General features: G+C 30.2%; 1 protein-coding gene across 1 annotated transcript in view; it reads right to left on the bottom strand.

Moving 5' to 3' along the window:
• The window catches only part of LOC134706582 (calcitonin gene-related peptide type 1 receptor-like), a 48,165-nt gene extending 32,133 nt beyond the window's left edge, over positions 1-16,032 (bottom strand). Inside the window, exon 1 of the mRNA XM_063565635.1 lies at positions 15,833-16,032. Coding sequence (XP_063421705.1) covers positions 15,833-15,950 — 118 coding nt within the window. The 5' untranslated portion in view covers positions 15,951-16,032. The remainder of the gene's footprint in view (positions 1-15,832) is intronic.
• Between the last annotated feature and the right edge of the window lie 665 nt (positions 16,033-16,697).

Genomic DNA, 16,697 nt, shown 5'->3' with positions numbered 1-16,697 from the left:
TACTGGCTACTGGGCTGGTGATACCCTCGGGGACTAATAGTCCACCAGCAGAGGTATCGACCCAGTGGTGGTAAATGAAATTAACGGTACTAATTTTCTTGCAGGTATAGAATATATTGATGTTGGAACTTAAGTTTTGAATTAATTTATTTGATCTGTCAATAAACAAAAAGATACTGGTTGGTAAAGCATTACATTGTGAACGTTTCGTCAGTATGTACCTGCCAAAGTATGGAGCCTGTAGTTAAGTGGTTGTCGTTGTTTCATGTCTGTCATATTTATTTTTGAAATTTGTTTTGATATAAATTAGGCCGTTTGTTTTCTCAATTGAATTGTTTCATTTTTTTTGGATCGGGGCCTTTTATAGACGACCATACGATACGTGTTTTACTCATTTTTAAAATCTGCACAGTTGCCTATAATTGCTAACATCTACTTCTTATGAACTTTTATGAAAAATTGTCTCATCTTACTTCATCTCCTTATTTTTAAAATCATACTTCTGATTTTGAAAAGTACAAACAATCTCTATCATACATAGTACCAGCCGTTTCATATAATGTCTAGGATTTATCTGTATTTAAAAAAAACATATGAACCCTCAAATAGCCAGGACTAATCCGGTCATAATTCTGCAAATAGATATTACTTTCTCCTGTGTAAATGAAACGTGTTTTGCGTACTTAATTGTAAGTCTTATATCTTTGATGAATTTATACATTTAGTTCTCATTCATAGGGTTGTCCTCCTTTGGAAGATAAGTTAGGGTTTCATTGTCTTATTTATGGTTAAATAAATGCCTTAAATCAGTCAAACGTAACATTCAGTTATAATATTGTCATTTAGGAGATTATAATGGTCTATTTTGAACGATTGGTGTATACTATTCTGACAGATGATGTAAATACTATCAAACCGCAAAAAAAATAACTATTTAAACAATATTGCAAATGGACCATTTTGGTAAAAACAATATATAATAAGACAGACTTTTTTTTAAGAAAGGTCAGTAAGACTACCGAGTGTTTGATAAAATTAAGAAACGGACTTATTTTCAAATAGAAGGTTTGCCGTCATTGGTAAGTGAACCAAGGACAAAATCTTCTTGTAGAAGTTGGTGGAAGAATTGTGTTCCAATTGTATGTATCCGAGCGTTGCGTTCTTGTATACATGCTATACGTATGAACACAATTCAGTATTATTTAATCAATTTAAAGCTAACCTGGCATAAGTTTTCACTTATTCTTACTACATTTGTATAAACTTCAAGATTTAAATGTATTTTTTTAAAACCGGTGTTTTTCTAAAGTTAATTTTAATCAATATTTTCGAAGGGTTAAAAATATTTCTCAGTGGTGTCTTGCAATAGCTTTGTTTGGACTTGTTTGTTTGCTTTTTGACCTTGAATGTTTGTCTCTAATATTTTATTGCATTTGCATTTGCATTCAGATATCGCAGATAAAATTTATTCGTTCATTGTGTATAAATTTACGTTTTTTGATTGAGTTAAGTTTTATCATGCGTTTTTCTATGTTGTGATGTTATGCTATTGTTTCAGAAAAAGGGAGAAGGTTTGGACCATTTTGACGTTTAATCCCGCTGCAAATGTTTGCACCTGTCCTAAGTCAGGAATCTGATGTACAGTAGTTGTCGTTTGTTTATGTAATATATACGTGTTTCTCGTTTCTCGTTTTTTATATAGATTCGACCGTTGGTTTTCCTGTTTGAATGGTTTTACACGAGTAATTTTGGGGCCCTTTATAGCTTGTTGTTCGATGTTCTAATATTGACATGACCTTGTTGAACATTAATAAATATTATTATACCTCAGTTATCATATTATATAAAATTAGAACTCAACATTTTGATTTTTTTTTTCATATTGCAAGTGTTGAACTATTGGACTGGTCAATAGTTTCCATCTGTTTGACCTCGATGAAACTATTTGATCGCATGCGTCATTATGTTTCGCGGAATATCAAATTCAGCTACGGGTTTGGACGATTTTGAAAATACCGCGGGAGTACTTATCTTATCTAGGTTTGACGTCAGCGCAGAAAGTAGCCTAAAGCGAATATTATTGTCTGTTGACCTCTACGATATTTATAAAACACTTTTTGACTGGATATTCGTGAAAAAGCAAGTTTAATGTCCCCTCTGTAACAACTATTGCCCTCGGCTACGCCTCGGGACAATAAACGTACTATTCCACTCATACCAAGTCAATAAGTATACAACATTACTTCATGATTTGAAAACGGTCAAGGTATAAGGGTCACATTATGATGTTTCATTTAATAATAAAAAGTCATTATATTAATACTACAAATCTTTTATACATTTTTTCATATAGAAGGAAAAACTAACCTTACCTCTCATATCAACATTTTTTAATACAAAAGTACGGAGATACAAATGAGAACATATGTTTTTCTAATGTTTTTCTAATGATATCTCTTTGATTAATAAAACTTTTACAGACTATTGATCAAATGCATCTAATGCAAAAAAAAACCAAATGTAATAAATATAAAGGTAAAAAAATAACAACTCATTTGTATAAATAAAAAGGATTGCCTAAACACAAATGATATAGAAAAAAATCTGCCTTTGCAAGGATTGATTAAAACATTATACCCAATTGAATTAAAAGCCTACAGTAATAGTGATAACCTTTATCTTGTTCTGTAATTAATATGCATGTAAAAAAAAGTTTTATAAATATCCGTTTTAAAACTAAAAGCTGTTTGGTGAAACTTTTAGTTTTCGGTTGTCATCATGAACAGTTTTTACCGTTTGCACATGCAGCTTTTCAGTATAGACATTCCTTTGCAATTAACGCGATGCAATGTTACCCTCATAGCAACGCCTACTTTTATTAAGACCACTAAAATTGACTCTATATGTCTGACATAAGACGTCAGACAATTTACAAGTTGAGTGCGTCTAATGTGTGATAGAAAAAAAGAAAAAAAAACCGCAGATTATGGAATGCACACGTTACTTATTTGATAACTTGTTATTTGTTTTGTGAAATCACTGAATTGATTGGTCAGTTTATAAACAAATAATCTATCCATAGGGAAAATCACTGAAATAGTTAAACAATTTTTTTTTTCAAGTTCCGTGACTGGTTTCAGACATCAGTTAACAACTGTCACTCTAACTTAGGGGGAGTGCATACAGTTTATTAAAATCAACAAAGTTCGTTGAACCTCATGTTTTAAATGTGATATTTATGATGAAGTGATAAATAAAGGCAACAGTAGTATACCGCTGTTCAAAATTCATAAATCGATAGAGAAAAAAGAAATCGGGGTAACAAACTGAAACTGAGGGAAACGTATCAAATATAAGAGAACTAAGACACAACAGAGACACAACACAGAAATGTAACACACACAGAAACGACCTATATTCCCCATTTCCATTCTCAATTTTATAAAAGTCATGTTGCATAACTGTTAAAAAACGTAATCGTATTACCGAATTATCAATTCGAAAATCTATAATTGCGTATGCTGATTACTCATCGTGTCAGATATAGAACAAAACGTTGTTGTTTTTTAGTTGAAACAGAAGACAAAACATATGTTTTCTATCTGATTTTTTTCATGCATTTAAAACTACTTTTACGAAAGGTTGGGGAAAAAAAGTAAAATCACAAAAATACTGAACTTAGAGGAAAATCAATTTGGAAAATCCATAATCACATGGCAAAATGAAAAAAACAAAACGTATCAAAAACGAATGGACAAGAACTGTTATATGCCTGAAGGGATTTTCCCGCAAATGTGAGACAAATAAAAGCCAATTGATGAAACAAATTTTCATGAATATATTTCGGGGTGGATGATGTAATAACAGAGAAAAAATGTATACTTAATTGACATCTTTATACGACTTAAATATTAAATAAATACAGAATCAAAAGTTAATTGCTGATAAAAGTCATGTTGCATAACTGAAACGTTCAACATGAATACATTATAAGTGTATATAAATGTGTAATGTTATACAAGTTGACTTTCATTAAATATAGATATGAATCTTTAATCTGCATAAGTTATGAAAAATTTATGTAATTAAACATGTGCACTTAGCTTTACTGCTTCAATTTCATAATAATTTAAAATCGATGTTTTATGTCTATTGCAGGCAGTAAAAAGAGAAATAGTGGTATAAGAAAGTTACTTTTAATGGTATTTATATTTGGTTTTTGCAAGCTTTTTAACGAAATATATATAGAAGACATTGAAGTATGAAACAAGTTCTTATGTACCGATAATTTAAATTTTGAAATTCTACAATTCCTGAGTGAATTAAAGAGCAATTTTCATTGAATGAACTAAACTTTTTTCTGTGTTTCATTCGTAATGAAGTCCATAATTGTTTTTCAAATTGATTTTTGGATTAGATTATTTTACTATAGAAGATTTGTATTCATAAACAATGTCTGTCTTTCCAACTAGCCTCAACATAGTTAGTTCTTCAAAAAGTTTCTTTCTTTGTGTAGAAAGGGAAAAACAATCCCCTTTATATATTTTGAATTATGAGCTGTCATATTAGTATACGATATATAATTTACAAAAGTATGCTATAATTACGCCCAAAAATATACTTTACTCATAAATAATAAATAAAATATCCTTTAGATGACCAATTACTGTTCTCCAAAGACATATTATCAATCCATGTTACGATATTGACTAGATCTTCTTCAAAGGACAGTTTTAAATTGATACTTTCCCGATAAATAACTAGAAAATAAAGAAAAATTCAAAACGTAAAATCCCTTAACAAGTGGCAAAATAAAAAAACCTCAAACACAAAACGAATGGAAAATGATTGTAATATTCATGACATGGGACTGATGTTCCCTTATATAGAAAATGGATGTTTTAACCTGGTTTTTAGCTAGCTAAACATCTCAATTGTAAGACAGTCACGTAAAATTCTTGTATATTGACACCAATATGTAATCGACACAAAGCGACATAATAGGCTCACATGTAATAAATTGGATTACAGTAGTCAACATCGTGTATTTATCACAATTACTGACAAACCAACTAACCATGTCAACAAAGAAAGGCAAAATACTAACTAGCATGTAGAAACTGTTTAGATAATGCATATAAGCAAATATGAAAGACAAGAATACTTAAAATGGCCATGACTCGAAAACGTCAGTTATACTTTTAGGGACTTTTGTATCGTGTCCTAAAGGTTTGCATGTTAATGGAAGGTTTTCTTTCAAAAGCATAAATACAATGTATATTATGATCTGAAATTTTGCAAAGCACTGAAGTTGTCTACATTTTTACTCAATAAAGGTTTGACGACAGGGTACACAACATTAACATACCATATGCAGTACCATCAAATGATTTAATTTTAATTCTTATACTGGAATGAAATATCCAATTAATTCTGCAATTTGATTTAGCTAAACAAGGCATATGATCCATTATCATACCTCCTATTCATTTCTAGGAATATTATTCAATTTGGGTTTTAAGGTTATGGCGTGAAAACCGTGTATATTCATTTGGAATAAGTAGGCTTGACATAGTTTAAATCACGGTTAGAAGTGGTATCACATTCCCTTATAAAACAGCACGACGTTTAGAAACAATCCTAAAACTTTCAACAAACGGAAAACATGATGATGCTTTTCTGAAATTAATCCAGAAAGCACAGTAAAAGCTTACTTTATATTGTTGGCATTCGTTTAGTATAGACCAATATAAGTAGGTTATTTATATTCAAGCCTCGATGATTTTGATCGGCCACTAGTATAAAAGTCACATGTTAAGTTAATCGGTAAGATAAATTCACCACCACACTGTGTAAGTAAAAACATCCCGTTAAGGAAAACAAAGGCCAACAAGGTATTGAACACGGACTAGGCATACGAGCTCGTACCCATATATGAAGATCCTACAAAAATATGTAATATTCATATTCTACACAGAAAAAAGGTTATCGCATTGTTATGTTTAAATTAACAAAGCGATTTACTTCATTAAGTGAATTCAGTTATATCGTAGTTGCAGATTGTGATCGATGGCTTAATCAAAACTGTCTCAAAATATTAGTAAAAGGTTTAAAATTCATTTAGAAACAAATGTATCAGTGCTAGTGCATCGAGATTAATAATAATACATAAAGACATTCGGAAATTAAAAGGAAAATAAAATGACGTTTTAAGAGCATAGTAAAAGCTTTTCCAGTATGTTTCACAACAAATACATTTTTTTAATATCAGCTGTCACACAATGTATCAGCTGCAAGTTTTTAAAAAAATAACTAACTAAAAACGCATTTGAATAAAATGTAATTAAGTTCAATGATCCAAGAATTTTTCAAACAATACACGACTATTTATGTGTCAATTATTTTGTATTTCAAGTTATGTTTTGTCTTTGTTTTAAATATTAGTATTGTATATCGGAGTATTCATTTCATTACATTGAAAGAAAAGAAACGTGAAGAGATCTCTAAGAATATACTTTCAGTATCAATGCTATGCATTGGAAATAAGTAGAAGGTAACCACCAATCTTTAATTGTTAAGATTTCTCACATCTATCAGGTGTAGGTTAAAACGAAGACACAAGATAACACTGAGACATTCAAAACTCATAACTCGAAAGAATCTGACAAGGCAATGGTACAAAAGGAAACCAAAACAAACACAAAGCGAAACGAAATACAAACAAGTTAACAAAATATACATAGACTGTAGCTAGATACTTGGAAAAACCTTCACTCGCTGTTTTAGAGTGTCGACAATATATTGAGACAGATCTTTATTACAAACATCAACCACAACATAATTCAGGCAAAAATTATCAAAATGCTGGCACCAAATGGAATCAATGAAAAGGGGTATTTCTATTCGTGTAGCGCTAATTAGTGTAGCTAGAATGTGTTGTTTCATTTGGGATGTTTACAGGCTAATTTTCATGAACCTCCAATATTTTAGAATTATACATATCTATTTTTTCTACAAGAGTTGTTTTCTAATTTTAATATCAATCAGAATATATTGAGACGTGTTAACCCTTATCCTAACCTTAAACCTAACCCGTCATTGTACACCAGAATGTGCTGCTTTTAACCAATTAGTATATTATGTTTGCAAAATACCGGTTTTATTATATATAAATTATGATACAAATCACAAAATAATACTCAGCTCCGAGGAAAATTTCAAACGAAAAGTCCCTAATCAAATGACAAAATCAAAAGCTCAAACACATCAAACGAATGGATAACAGCTGTCATTTTCCTGACTTGGAACAGGCATATTCGTATGTAAAAAATGGTGGATTGAACCTGGTTTATACAACATTACAAATGTACTCAAAATGTATATATAACCATTGTGTACCATTCTTTACGATAACTTGATACTTGATTTATGCAAGTATACCTAGTGATATCAATCATTTATAATGTACTTCGCGGGTATTAAGTTTTTTAGTTTCATAAACACCACAGACCTTGTCGAATAGAGCATATTACAACTAGTAAAAATGTAAAATAATACTTTATCAAAGATGATTTTTCTTTTATATTATGCAAATTTGCTTACATTATGCTATCTGCAAAATCTTAGATGATTACTAGTATCAGACTTTTGTTAATTTATCTGCAGTTTCGTTTTTGGAAAACTTAAACATTCACTATATTGATAGACATATAGTAATGCTATGTGAACAATCTATTTTTATAATTGCTTTAAATATGAGTTAACTGTGTGATAATTCAAGCATTAAAGCGGATACCTTTTCAGTTTAACATTGATGTACACTGAATTAAGTTATGCAGTTAATAAAGCTAGTGAACAATTGTTGATGTATTAAAATTCAATCGTACAATCTACCATTAATGCTAAATATACTTTTATCCCTACTATATAATTTGTTTTTAATCTGAATAAAAAATCACAAGTTCAAGCTGAATACTTTGAATGTTATTTTTATTTTGTAATTGTTTTTATTTCGTTTCACTACTTCTCCTTGAAGATACAAGTTGTCTGCAGATAGCGACTTGACAAAACTATGATACAATTTATAACAAGAGAGCGCATGATGAAATATCTCGTCTGCTTAGCTTAGTATGATTAAATTTATATTAAAAGCCTGGTGTATGTAGATTTTACAACAAGTTGTATCTGCACTTAACAGTATCCGTTAAAATCAAGTCAAATGAACCGTACACGACAAGATGAACACCAATGCCGATTAACTTCATGCACTAAAAATAGTTCAATTACTGTAGATACATTACTTTTGGTGGGATTCTAATTTTCGAGGCGTTCGTGTGCACAGGTTATTCACGAAATCAAATGTTCAAGTCATGACAAATTTTTTATAGGAGTGTACGCAGGTTTTGGCAAAAACCACGAGATGAAATATCCATGAACATGCAAATTTTTCTTAATCCACGAAAATTGGTACCTACGAAAAATAATGAATCCACATTAAACAAGAATTTCGAACATACACACATAAACTTTAAAATAAGGTCAAGGAAAGATCAACCCTACAAAAGACAACATACACATCATGCAATAATTCCATTCACAAATTATAGCTGACTTATTGCTTGTGGTATCTGAAAAGAAACCCAACCCAGCCAAAGACACAACCATGAATTCGTAACACTAATAAAAGAAAGGTCAAGGTCAGACTAACCATTCCAGAAAGGCATGTAGACCTTACAATATTTCCGTATACCAAATAAGGCCCAATTCCTAAAAGTATATGTGTTATTCACATTATTTAAGAAAAACAGAATTGAATTGTCCAAAGGACCAAGGTAAATGAAAACTACAGGGTTGGCTAATTTTATATATGTAGTATCTGATAAACTGACAAAACCATGAAAACTTATCATTAACTAATAAAATCATTGAAAAAGGATCAAGGTCAGTTGATTCCTGAAACAAAAAATATAGTTGACATCTTGCTTATAGAACTGTAGATTTATTATTATTCGTTGGATACCAATTATCGTGGGTTTCATTGTTTCAAGTGAACCACGAATTTAAAAGAGGGATGAAAGATACCAAAGGGACAGTCAAACTCGTAAAATGTTAAACGAATTACAATTGTTCTAAATTTTGTACACGTAAATCAGCAAAAGCACGAAATCAAATATCTATGAAAATGCAAGTAACTCATAATATTCCACATTACAAAAAGACCTAACACTTTTAAGCAGTCACTGAACCAGTAAAATGAGTTAATTACGATGAACATATGACATACGGAAATTTCGGAACATACGGTATCTGTTTGCAAGGTTTGAAGCATCTAGGTCTTCAAACTACTAAAATATAAATCTTTATACATATAGTTCACGCCGTAGCTGTCGCCGTCGTCACAGCTGTCGCAACTGGATTGTAAGTCATATTTTTGTCGTATTCATGACCAGTTCTACTTGAACATTTTCAACTTAAAACCATATACCTCCATGAAAATGAGTCTTTCAAGTTACTGTAAATGTTTTTTGTAAACACAACATATTGAAAAAAAAGGATATTTCCAATTTTAAATTTCAATAAACCTGTGTCACATATACAGTTTGTATACAATAAACTCAACATAAATACACAATGAAGGCTATTAGAGAAAAAGAGCATTGTTTACTTTAAAAGATTTAAGATCCTAAAATAAGTTTTTAAACAAAATTGGGGTAGTGCAAAACCCATATTGTACTTTTGTAAGACTGAACTGGAATCAATTGAACATATACTTTGGGATTGTTATTATGTACAACAATTTTTTGAGCAAACTGAAAAGTGGTTTCTCCAGAATGGTTTTAGTATACCATTTACACAAGATATTCTTTTGTTTGGAAATTTATCACGAATGTACAAAGGTGACCCTCAAAACAATATTTTTCTCTGGATTGAACAATACATATATAATACAAGATATTTAAAAGGAATTTTAAGTTTAACAGCATTGATTGAAAAAATAAAGCATCATTATATTTTGGAGAAGAAGATATCAATTAAAAATAAATGGTTTGACAAGTTTAATCAAGCTTGATATATTTTCCAGTAGGATTTACAGGACAATTTGATGGATTAACAACTATACAAAATTAGCAGACATAAAATTGAGAATGGAAATGGGGAATGTGTCAAAGAGACAAAAAACCGACCAATGAAAAAAAAAACAGCAGAAGGTCACCAACAGGTCTTCAATGTAGCGGGAAATTCCCACACCCGGAGGCGTCCTTCAGCTGGTCCCTAAACAAATATATACTAGTTCAGTGGTAATGAACGCCATACTAATTTCTAAATTGTACACAAGAAACTAAAAGTAAAATAATACAAGACTAACAAAGGCCAGAGGCTCCTGACTTGGGACAGGCGCAAAAATGCGGCGGGGTTAATAGATATAGGAAGATGTGGTGTGAGTGCCAATGAGACAACTCTCCATCCAAATAACAATTTAAAAATTAAACCATTATAGGTTAAAGTACGGCCTTCAACACGGAGCCTTGGCTCACACCGAACAACAAGCTATAAAGGGCCCCAAAATTACTAGTGTAAAACCATTCAAACGGGAAAACCAACGGTCTAATCTATATAAACAACACGAGAAACGAGAAACACGTATATATTACATAAACAAACGACAACTACTGTACATCAGATTCCTGACTTAGGACAGGTGCAAACATTTGCAGCGGGATTAAACGTTTTAATGGGCCCAAACCTTCTCCCTTTTTCTGAAACAATAGCATAACATCACAACATAGAAAAACATACGATAAAATATCAATTGGCAGACTTAACTCAATAAAAAAACGTATGATTACACAATGAACGAATAAATTTGATCTGCGATATCTGAATACAAATGCACAGTTAATTAAATATTAGAGACAAACATTCATGACCAAAAGGCTAACAAACAAATTGAAACACACTGAGAAATATTTAACCAATCAATGTTCACTTTAGAAAAAAACCGGTTTTTTTATAATCTTGAAGTTTATACAAATGTTGTAAGAATAAGTGAAAAATTGAAGATATTACAAATAATCAAAGCTGGTAACATGTTTGTGAGATGATTTTTTTTTTTGATTTTTTTGATTTTTTTTTTATATATTTTTTTTTGGTTGTTGTTTTTTTTCTTTTTCTTCATCATCTTCTTTTTTATTAAGTAATTTTCTATACTTTTTGTTTGTTTGTCCTTTTTAATAAGATACCGTTATCAAATCCCAACAAAATGTTATTTTCAAGTTCTATACATTTTCTGATGAGTTGTATTATATTACATTTATATATATGAACTTATTGTTTGATAACTGTACTGTTGTATATTATATATGTTGGATAAAAAAAAAATTGAAAAAAAAGATCCTCCGATTCTTTTTTGCTTATGTTAAACTAAAGTTTTAGTTTGAGTATTTAAGTTAGTTTGAAATGGTTTGGGCTACCAAAGTCTTTAAAAATTTAACTTCTTGTGTTACTTATGGCTTTGAATGTGTCCAAATTATAAACGCGAAAACGACGTGTAACAACGTAAACAATGAGGCTATACATATGCAACTAAGTTAACATTTTGTTGGTAGTCGAATTGTGCAGATTTGTTTTTATTACTTATTAAACTTTTAAAATACTAGCATATGGTCTATAGGCAATATGTAGGTTTGTGCGCACTTAATACTCAGCCTGTTTCAGCCTGACTGTACCAATTCATGATGACTATTGTATGTTAGAAATAGTTCTATACTTTCACACGACTTTTACAGTTTAAACTTTTCAAAAATCATGTTTGTTTCTTACTTCATTTTAACAAAAATCCTCCCCTTTTGTGAATATTCGGTTGAAAGACCTCATTTGAGAAAAATAGTAGAATTATTCTTATAATGTCGATTGATAGTGCATATTGTTTTCATTGCATCGTATACTTTGATATTTTAGGTCGAACTTTGTGTGTTATTACTTGACATTATTTTTAATATTTTAGCCTGTGAGCATTGTGGGACTACTAGTTGGAAAAGTAAAATCACACAAATACTCCGCGGAAAATTCAAAAAGGAAACCCCTTATCAAATGGCACAATCACATGCTCTAACACATCAAACAAATGGATAACAACTGTTATATTCCTGCCTTGGTACAGACATTTTCTTATGTAGAAAATGGTGGATTAAACCTTGTTTTAAACCTATCTAGACCTTCAGTTGTATGACAGTCGCATAAAATTGGATTATATTAACAACGATGTGTGCACAAAACAAATAGAAGTGAAAGGTAAAAACGTCAAAAATAGGTGTACAGCAATGAACATTGTGTTATAATCTTAAGCACTATAAAAACAAACAAATATGTATCAAGGAAACACAAAACGGCATAGATACAAGGCACATTATGAGAAATGAAAGACAAAAATTCAAACATGAATCATAGCACAATTAAAAAAAAAATGACGGGATGTAAAGTTACAGAGCCACGTCAAATGAATATTACCCAAAACAGACTAAAAAGCAAAAAGAATATTCGTAAAGACAAATAAAGGAATACTATAACACTGGGTTAAAAAATCAAAAGTTTTATTTGTACCAATTTCAGAAAAAGATCGATATTTATAAATATCAAGAAGTTCTTCAGAGTTTTTATTAGAATCAACACTAGTTAATACCACTACGCTAGTAAAATATTTAAGTGCATGTTATGTAATAGTTCAAGCAACAAAACTTTTAGCACGGCCTTAGAGAACTGTCTAAAGGCTAAAAGTTAAACTATAAAAGCTATTCGTACACACATTACAGTCAAACCCGTTTAATTGTCAACAAGATCATTTGTTATTCCATAGAAGGTGATAGAAATGTAGCGTGAAAGTTTACATAAAAAGTTTAAAAAAAAGATTTTAATCTGATATAAAATCCAATAGAATTTTGCTTAACTCAATATGTTTTTGTTATGACACATTTTTGTTATGAAAATCACTGCAGAAGAGGTTTTCATTTCATTATAATTTTATGAATATTCTGCCCTGATATGTCTCCGTTTGTTATGCAAACAGTGATATCAGATTTAGGAACTTTGTAAATAGGAAGAATTCTCTTTGGTAAGATTGACTTGAAATATGACATTCACATATTGTTTGTTTTAAAAAAATATATACATCTCTACAAAACATATGATGTATCAAATCGTTACTTATGGAAATAATAAAATAGTGATATTATCCTAAGACATTTGATGTCAACTACAAGTAGTAGGTTTAGAATATCCAAATGAAAAAAAAAAGTACTTAGCATGCTTAAATATAGTAATAGTAATGTGCTGTCTAAGCTGTCAATTTTTATTCAAAAGGTAGAAAAGATGATTGTCTAATTTAAAACTGTAATAAGCACAAACTTAAAATCTATTTCTGAAGATGTATAAGTTAAAAATGTATTCTGTTTGTATTATGCACTATTTTGTAATTAATATTGTGTATATAAATATGCTCCTGTTACGCAGTCTCCTGCGGCTGAGTTTTCTCTAATAAACTATTAACTATAAACTAAGGTTTTGTGAGCCACAACATAATGTTTAACACATATTATTTTCTTCGTATTTTTTTAATTTGGTTCGTTGTTTGATCATATAAAGTTTGGTCCGTTTTAATGCACTTCCTCTTATTGAATTAAACTTGGAGTTCACCTATTTTTTCATTCTTTTTTGTATAACAGATGTTATCTATGTGGGAGAAAATAATGTAAAATTAAACAGATTTAACATGGATATCGATAAATATATATATATCGATAAACCTAAAATTATATGGATTATTTGTCGACTTCATAAATGTTTCGACTTGTTATTGGCTTATTGGATATACTGGTAATATTATGATTCTATGTATTATAGTCCACTACAATTCCATCGTCAAAAACCTTTCATTTAATGAAGACACTATACTAGAATATACACTTTACAGCAGTAAGGCTAAGCGTTTGTTCATTCAATAAATATCTTTTAAAGAATCACAAGCAAACAAATAAACAATCGTATTATGCCTCAGAATAGACAAGTTGAATGGCAATGGAGTGTACTATCATGGTTACTACAAAAAAAAATGATTTGGATGCATGTTTGGGTAATAGAGGATTCGAAATACATTCCTAGCGATTATTTTACTGCACGGGTGGAACAAGGAATATATATATATATAGATATACTGCTCCCAGGTGGAACGAAAGAAAATAAACTAAATCAGATTACAGATAATGAACAATATATGGAGAACATTTCATCTTTCTTTTCCCTTCCCTTTGTGCTTGGTGGTGAATAATTTGTTGAGATTGCTGCTTTACTGACTTAATGATATTTAAGACATACACTAGTGAAAGTGTAGGTTATAATACATGATAAATTTTAACAAATTGTAGAATGTACATTCAGATAACACATTTTTAAATGACCCCTTCAGGTGTATATTCTTGATATTGTATTTTGTAACATTTGGTATCACATAAACGTATGAATAACAAGAATGTGTCCCAAGTACACGGATGCCCCATCTGCACTATCATTTTCTATGTTCAGTGGACCATGAAAATAGAATAAAATCTCTTTAACTTAATCAAAAACTACCTCGACCAAAAACTTTGACCTGAGGAGGGACGAACGGACGGACGGACGGACCGACGGAAGGACGCACAGACCAGAAAATATAATGCCAATAAATTGGGCATCAAAAGATTGAAATAATGATAAAAAAGTGTATATGGAATGTTTGTTCTCTTATATTTACTGCGTTTCCCTCAGTTTTAGTTTGTTACTCGGATTTTTTTTTTTTTTCAAAGATTGGTGGGCTCGGAGTCAGAACAATTTGTCCAAGTAGAGTGAAATGTCTTTCTTGTGAACTATTACCTTGTGAGCTCGCACATAAAAATATCGACCAGCGTGTTGGTCTTGTAAAAAGCAGGGCAAATATTCATGTTACAATAGCATGTGTGCTTACTGAATATTTATTTTACTGGCCATGTGTCGTTTAAAAGGCAACAACAAACAGATATTTCATACTGTCTCTCAGTTCTGCATATATTAAGTTGTATAGATTTAGCACATGTTTAGCTGTTAAAAATTTCAAGATAGTGTCCAAAACCAAGATCTTGTATGAATGTATCGGGATGCAATAGTCAAAAACTATTTATTTTAAACGATACCTTTTTCTGTATTTTAATGAAACAGGATACTGCTCACTTTTGAATATTCTCAAGTAATCAGGTACATGTAAACATAGGATTTATTAATATCGCTTAAGATAATTGATAAAATTGATCTGGATTTATTAACTAAATAATTTAAACTCAATTTACAAAACGCAGGTTTCTTGTAATACACAATGTATATTTCAGGACAAAAGATCTTAAAGAAAATGTATTAAAAGATTTTGGGCTAAGTCGATCTACCACTCATCTAATGAATGACGATTGTGGACCTTATCCGCAAATACGATTTTCAAGACACTCAATGAATTTTAGACATCCACATTTAAACTTTTGCATGGATTTAACTTAATCATAAATAGTTAAAGATGTTACAATTGACGTCATCTATGACAAGAATTTATGACCTTTGCATACTATAAAAAAATGTCCTTCCAGAGTTAGATATCTGTATATAAAAAAAGTCTTATATGAAAACTACGTTCAAACCTTTGATAGCGTTGGATAAAAACCGCATTTTTTATTCGTGCATGTATAACAAATTTTGTTGTAGAAGGGTCTAAATACATCACAAACAACATTTTCCAAAAGACCAAAAAAAGTGAAAAGATATATTTTAACTATTTACTTACCATCTACTGGATAGTCCTGTTTTAAAACTGTTTCATCGCAGTACGTTTTTGCTTTTTTTATACTCCAGTCATAAATCTGGTCAAAAGTAAAATCTTTTTTACTTGTACCATTTTCCATTGTACTAAATTGAAGAAAATGTGAAATAATTGATCACATTATATATGTTTCTTTTATTTTACACTTGTTACTTCAACAGCTTTTAAATTCTGTCACTGAAACACGTCATGCTTACAATTATAAACATTAAAATACATTTTCTACATTTTATTGTATTTTTTAGATCTTAAAATAGATACAACAGAATACAGCAGATTGGTGAAATCATTCAACCGTATAAATTGTAATTCTAATTTACATTAGTTGCTAATAAAGATAAAAAAAAGAAGCCTTCTTTGTAAGTAATTATGTTATTTAATATCTTCAATCATCATAATCGTAATCTAGTATAATGTTTTATCACGTTATAAAGTGGAGGTTACGTCCTAGTGTTATTTACAACCATTTTTACCCTACATATATGTTGAATGTTAATATATATCTTTATTTGCAAAACATACATAAACCAATTTTGGTTGTGGCAAATACATTGACAAACAAACATAATGAAACATAATGAAAACTCGACAATATTATAAGAAATATGATAAAAACAGTTACTGTTCTCCTTTCCTCAGTTCTAATGACTCTTTAATCAAAGCAAGATCTTTTTCAAATTAAAGTCAAATTCTCATTTATTTATTCACATAGTGCTCAACCAAAGCGATTAAACAATTTAACCCCGATTGCAAACATGTCATGTATGATTTGTTTGACAGAATAAACTGCCGACCAAAATCGGTTCCATACTACAGCCTATTTTTTTTC

The sequence above is a fragment of the Mytilus trossulus genome, chromosome 2, assembly GCF_036588685.1.
Source record: "Mytilus trossulus isolate FHL-02 chromosome 2, PNRI_Mtr1.1.1.hap1, whole genome shotgun sequence".
Taxonomy (NCBI): domain Eukaryota; kingdom Metazoa; phylum Mollusca; class Bivalvia; order Mytilida; family Mytilidae; genus Mytilus; species Mytilus trossulus.
The sequence above is the reverse complement of the archived record's forward strand: the minus strand, read 5'-3'. Positions and strand labels throughout refer to the sequence as shown.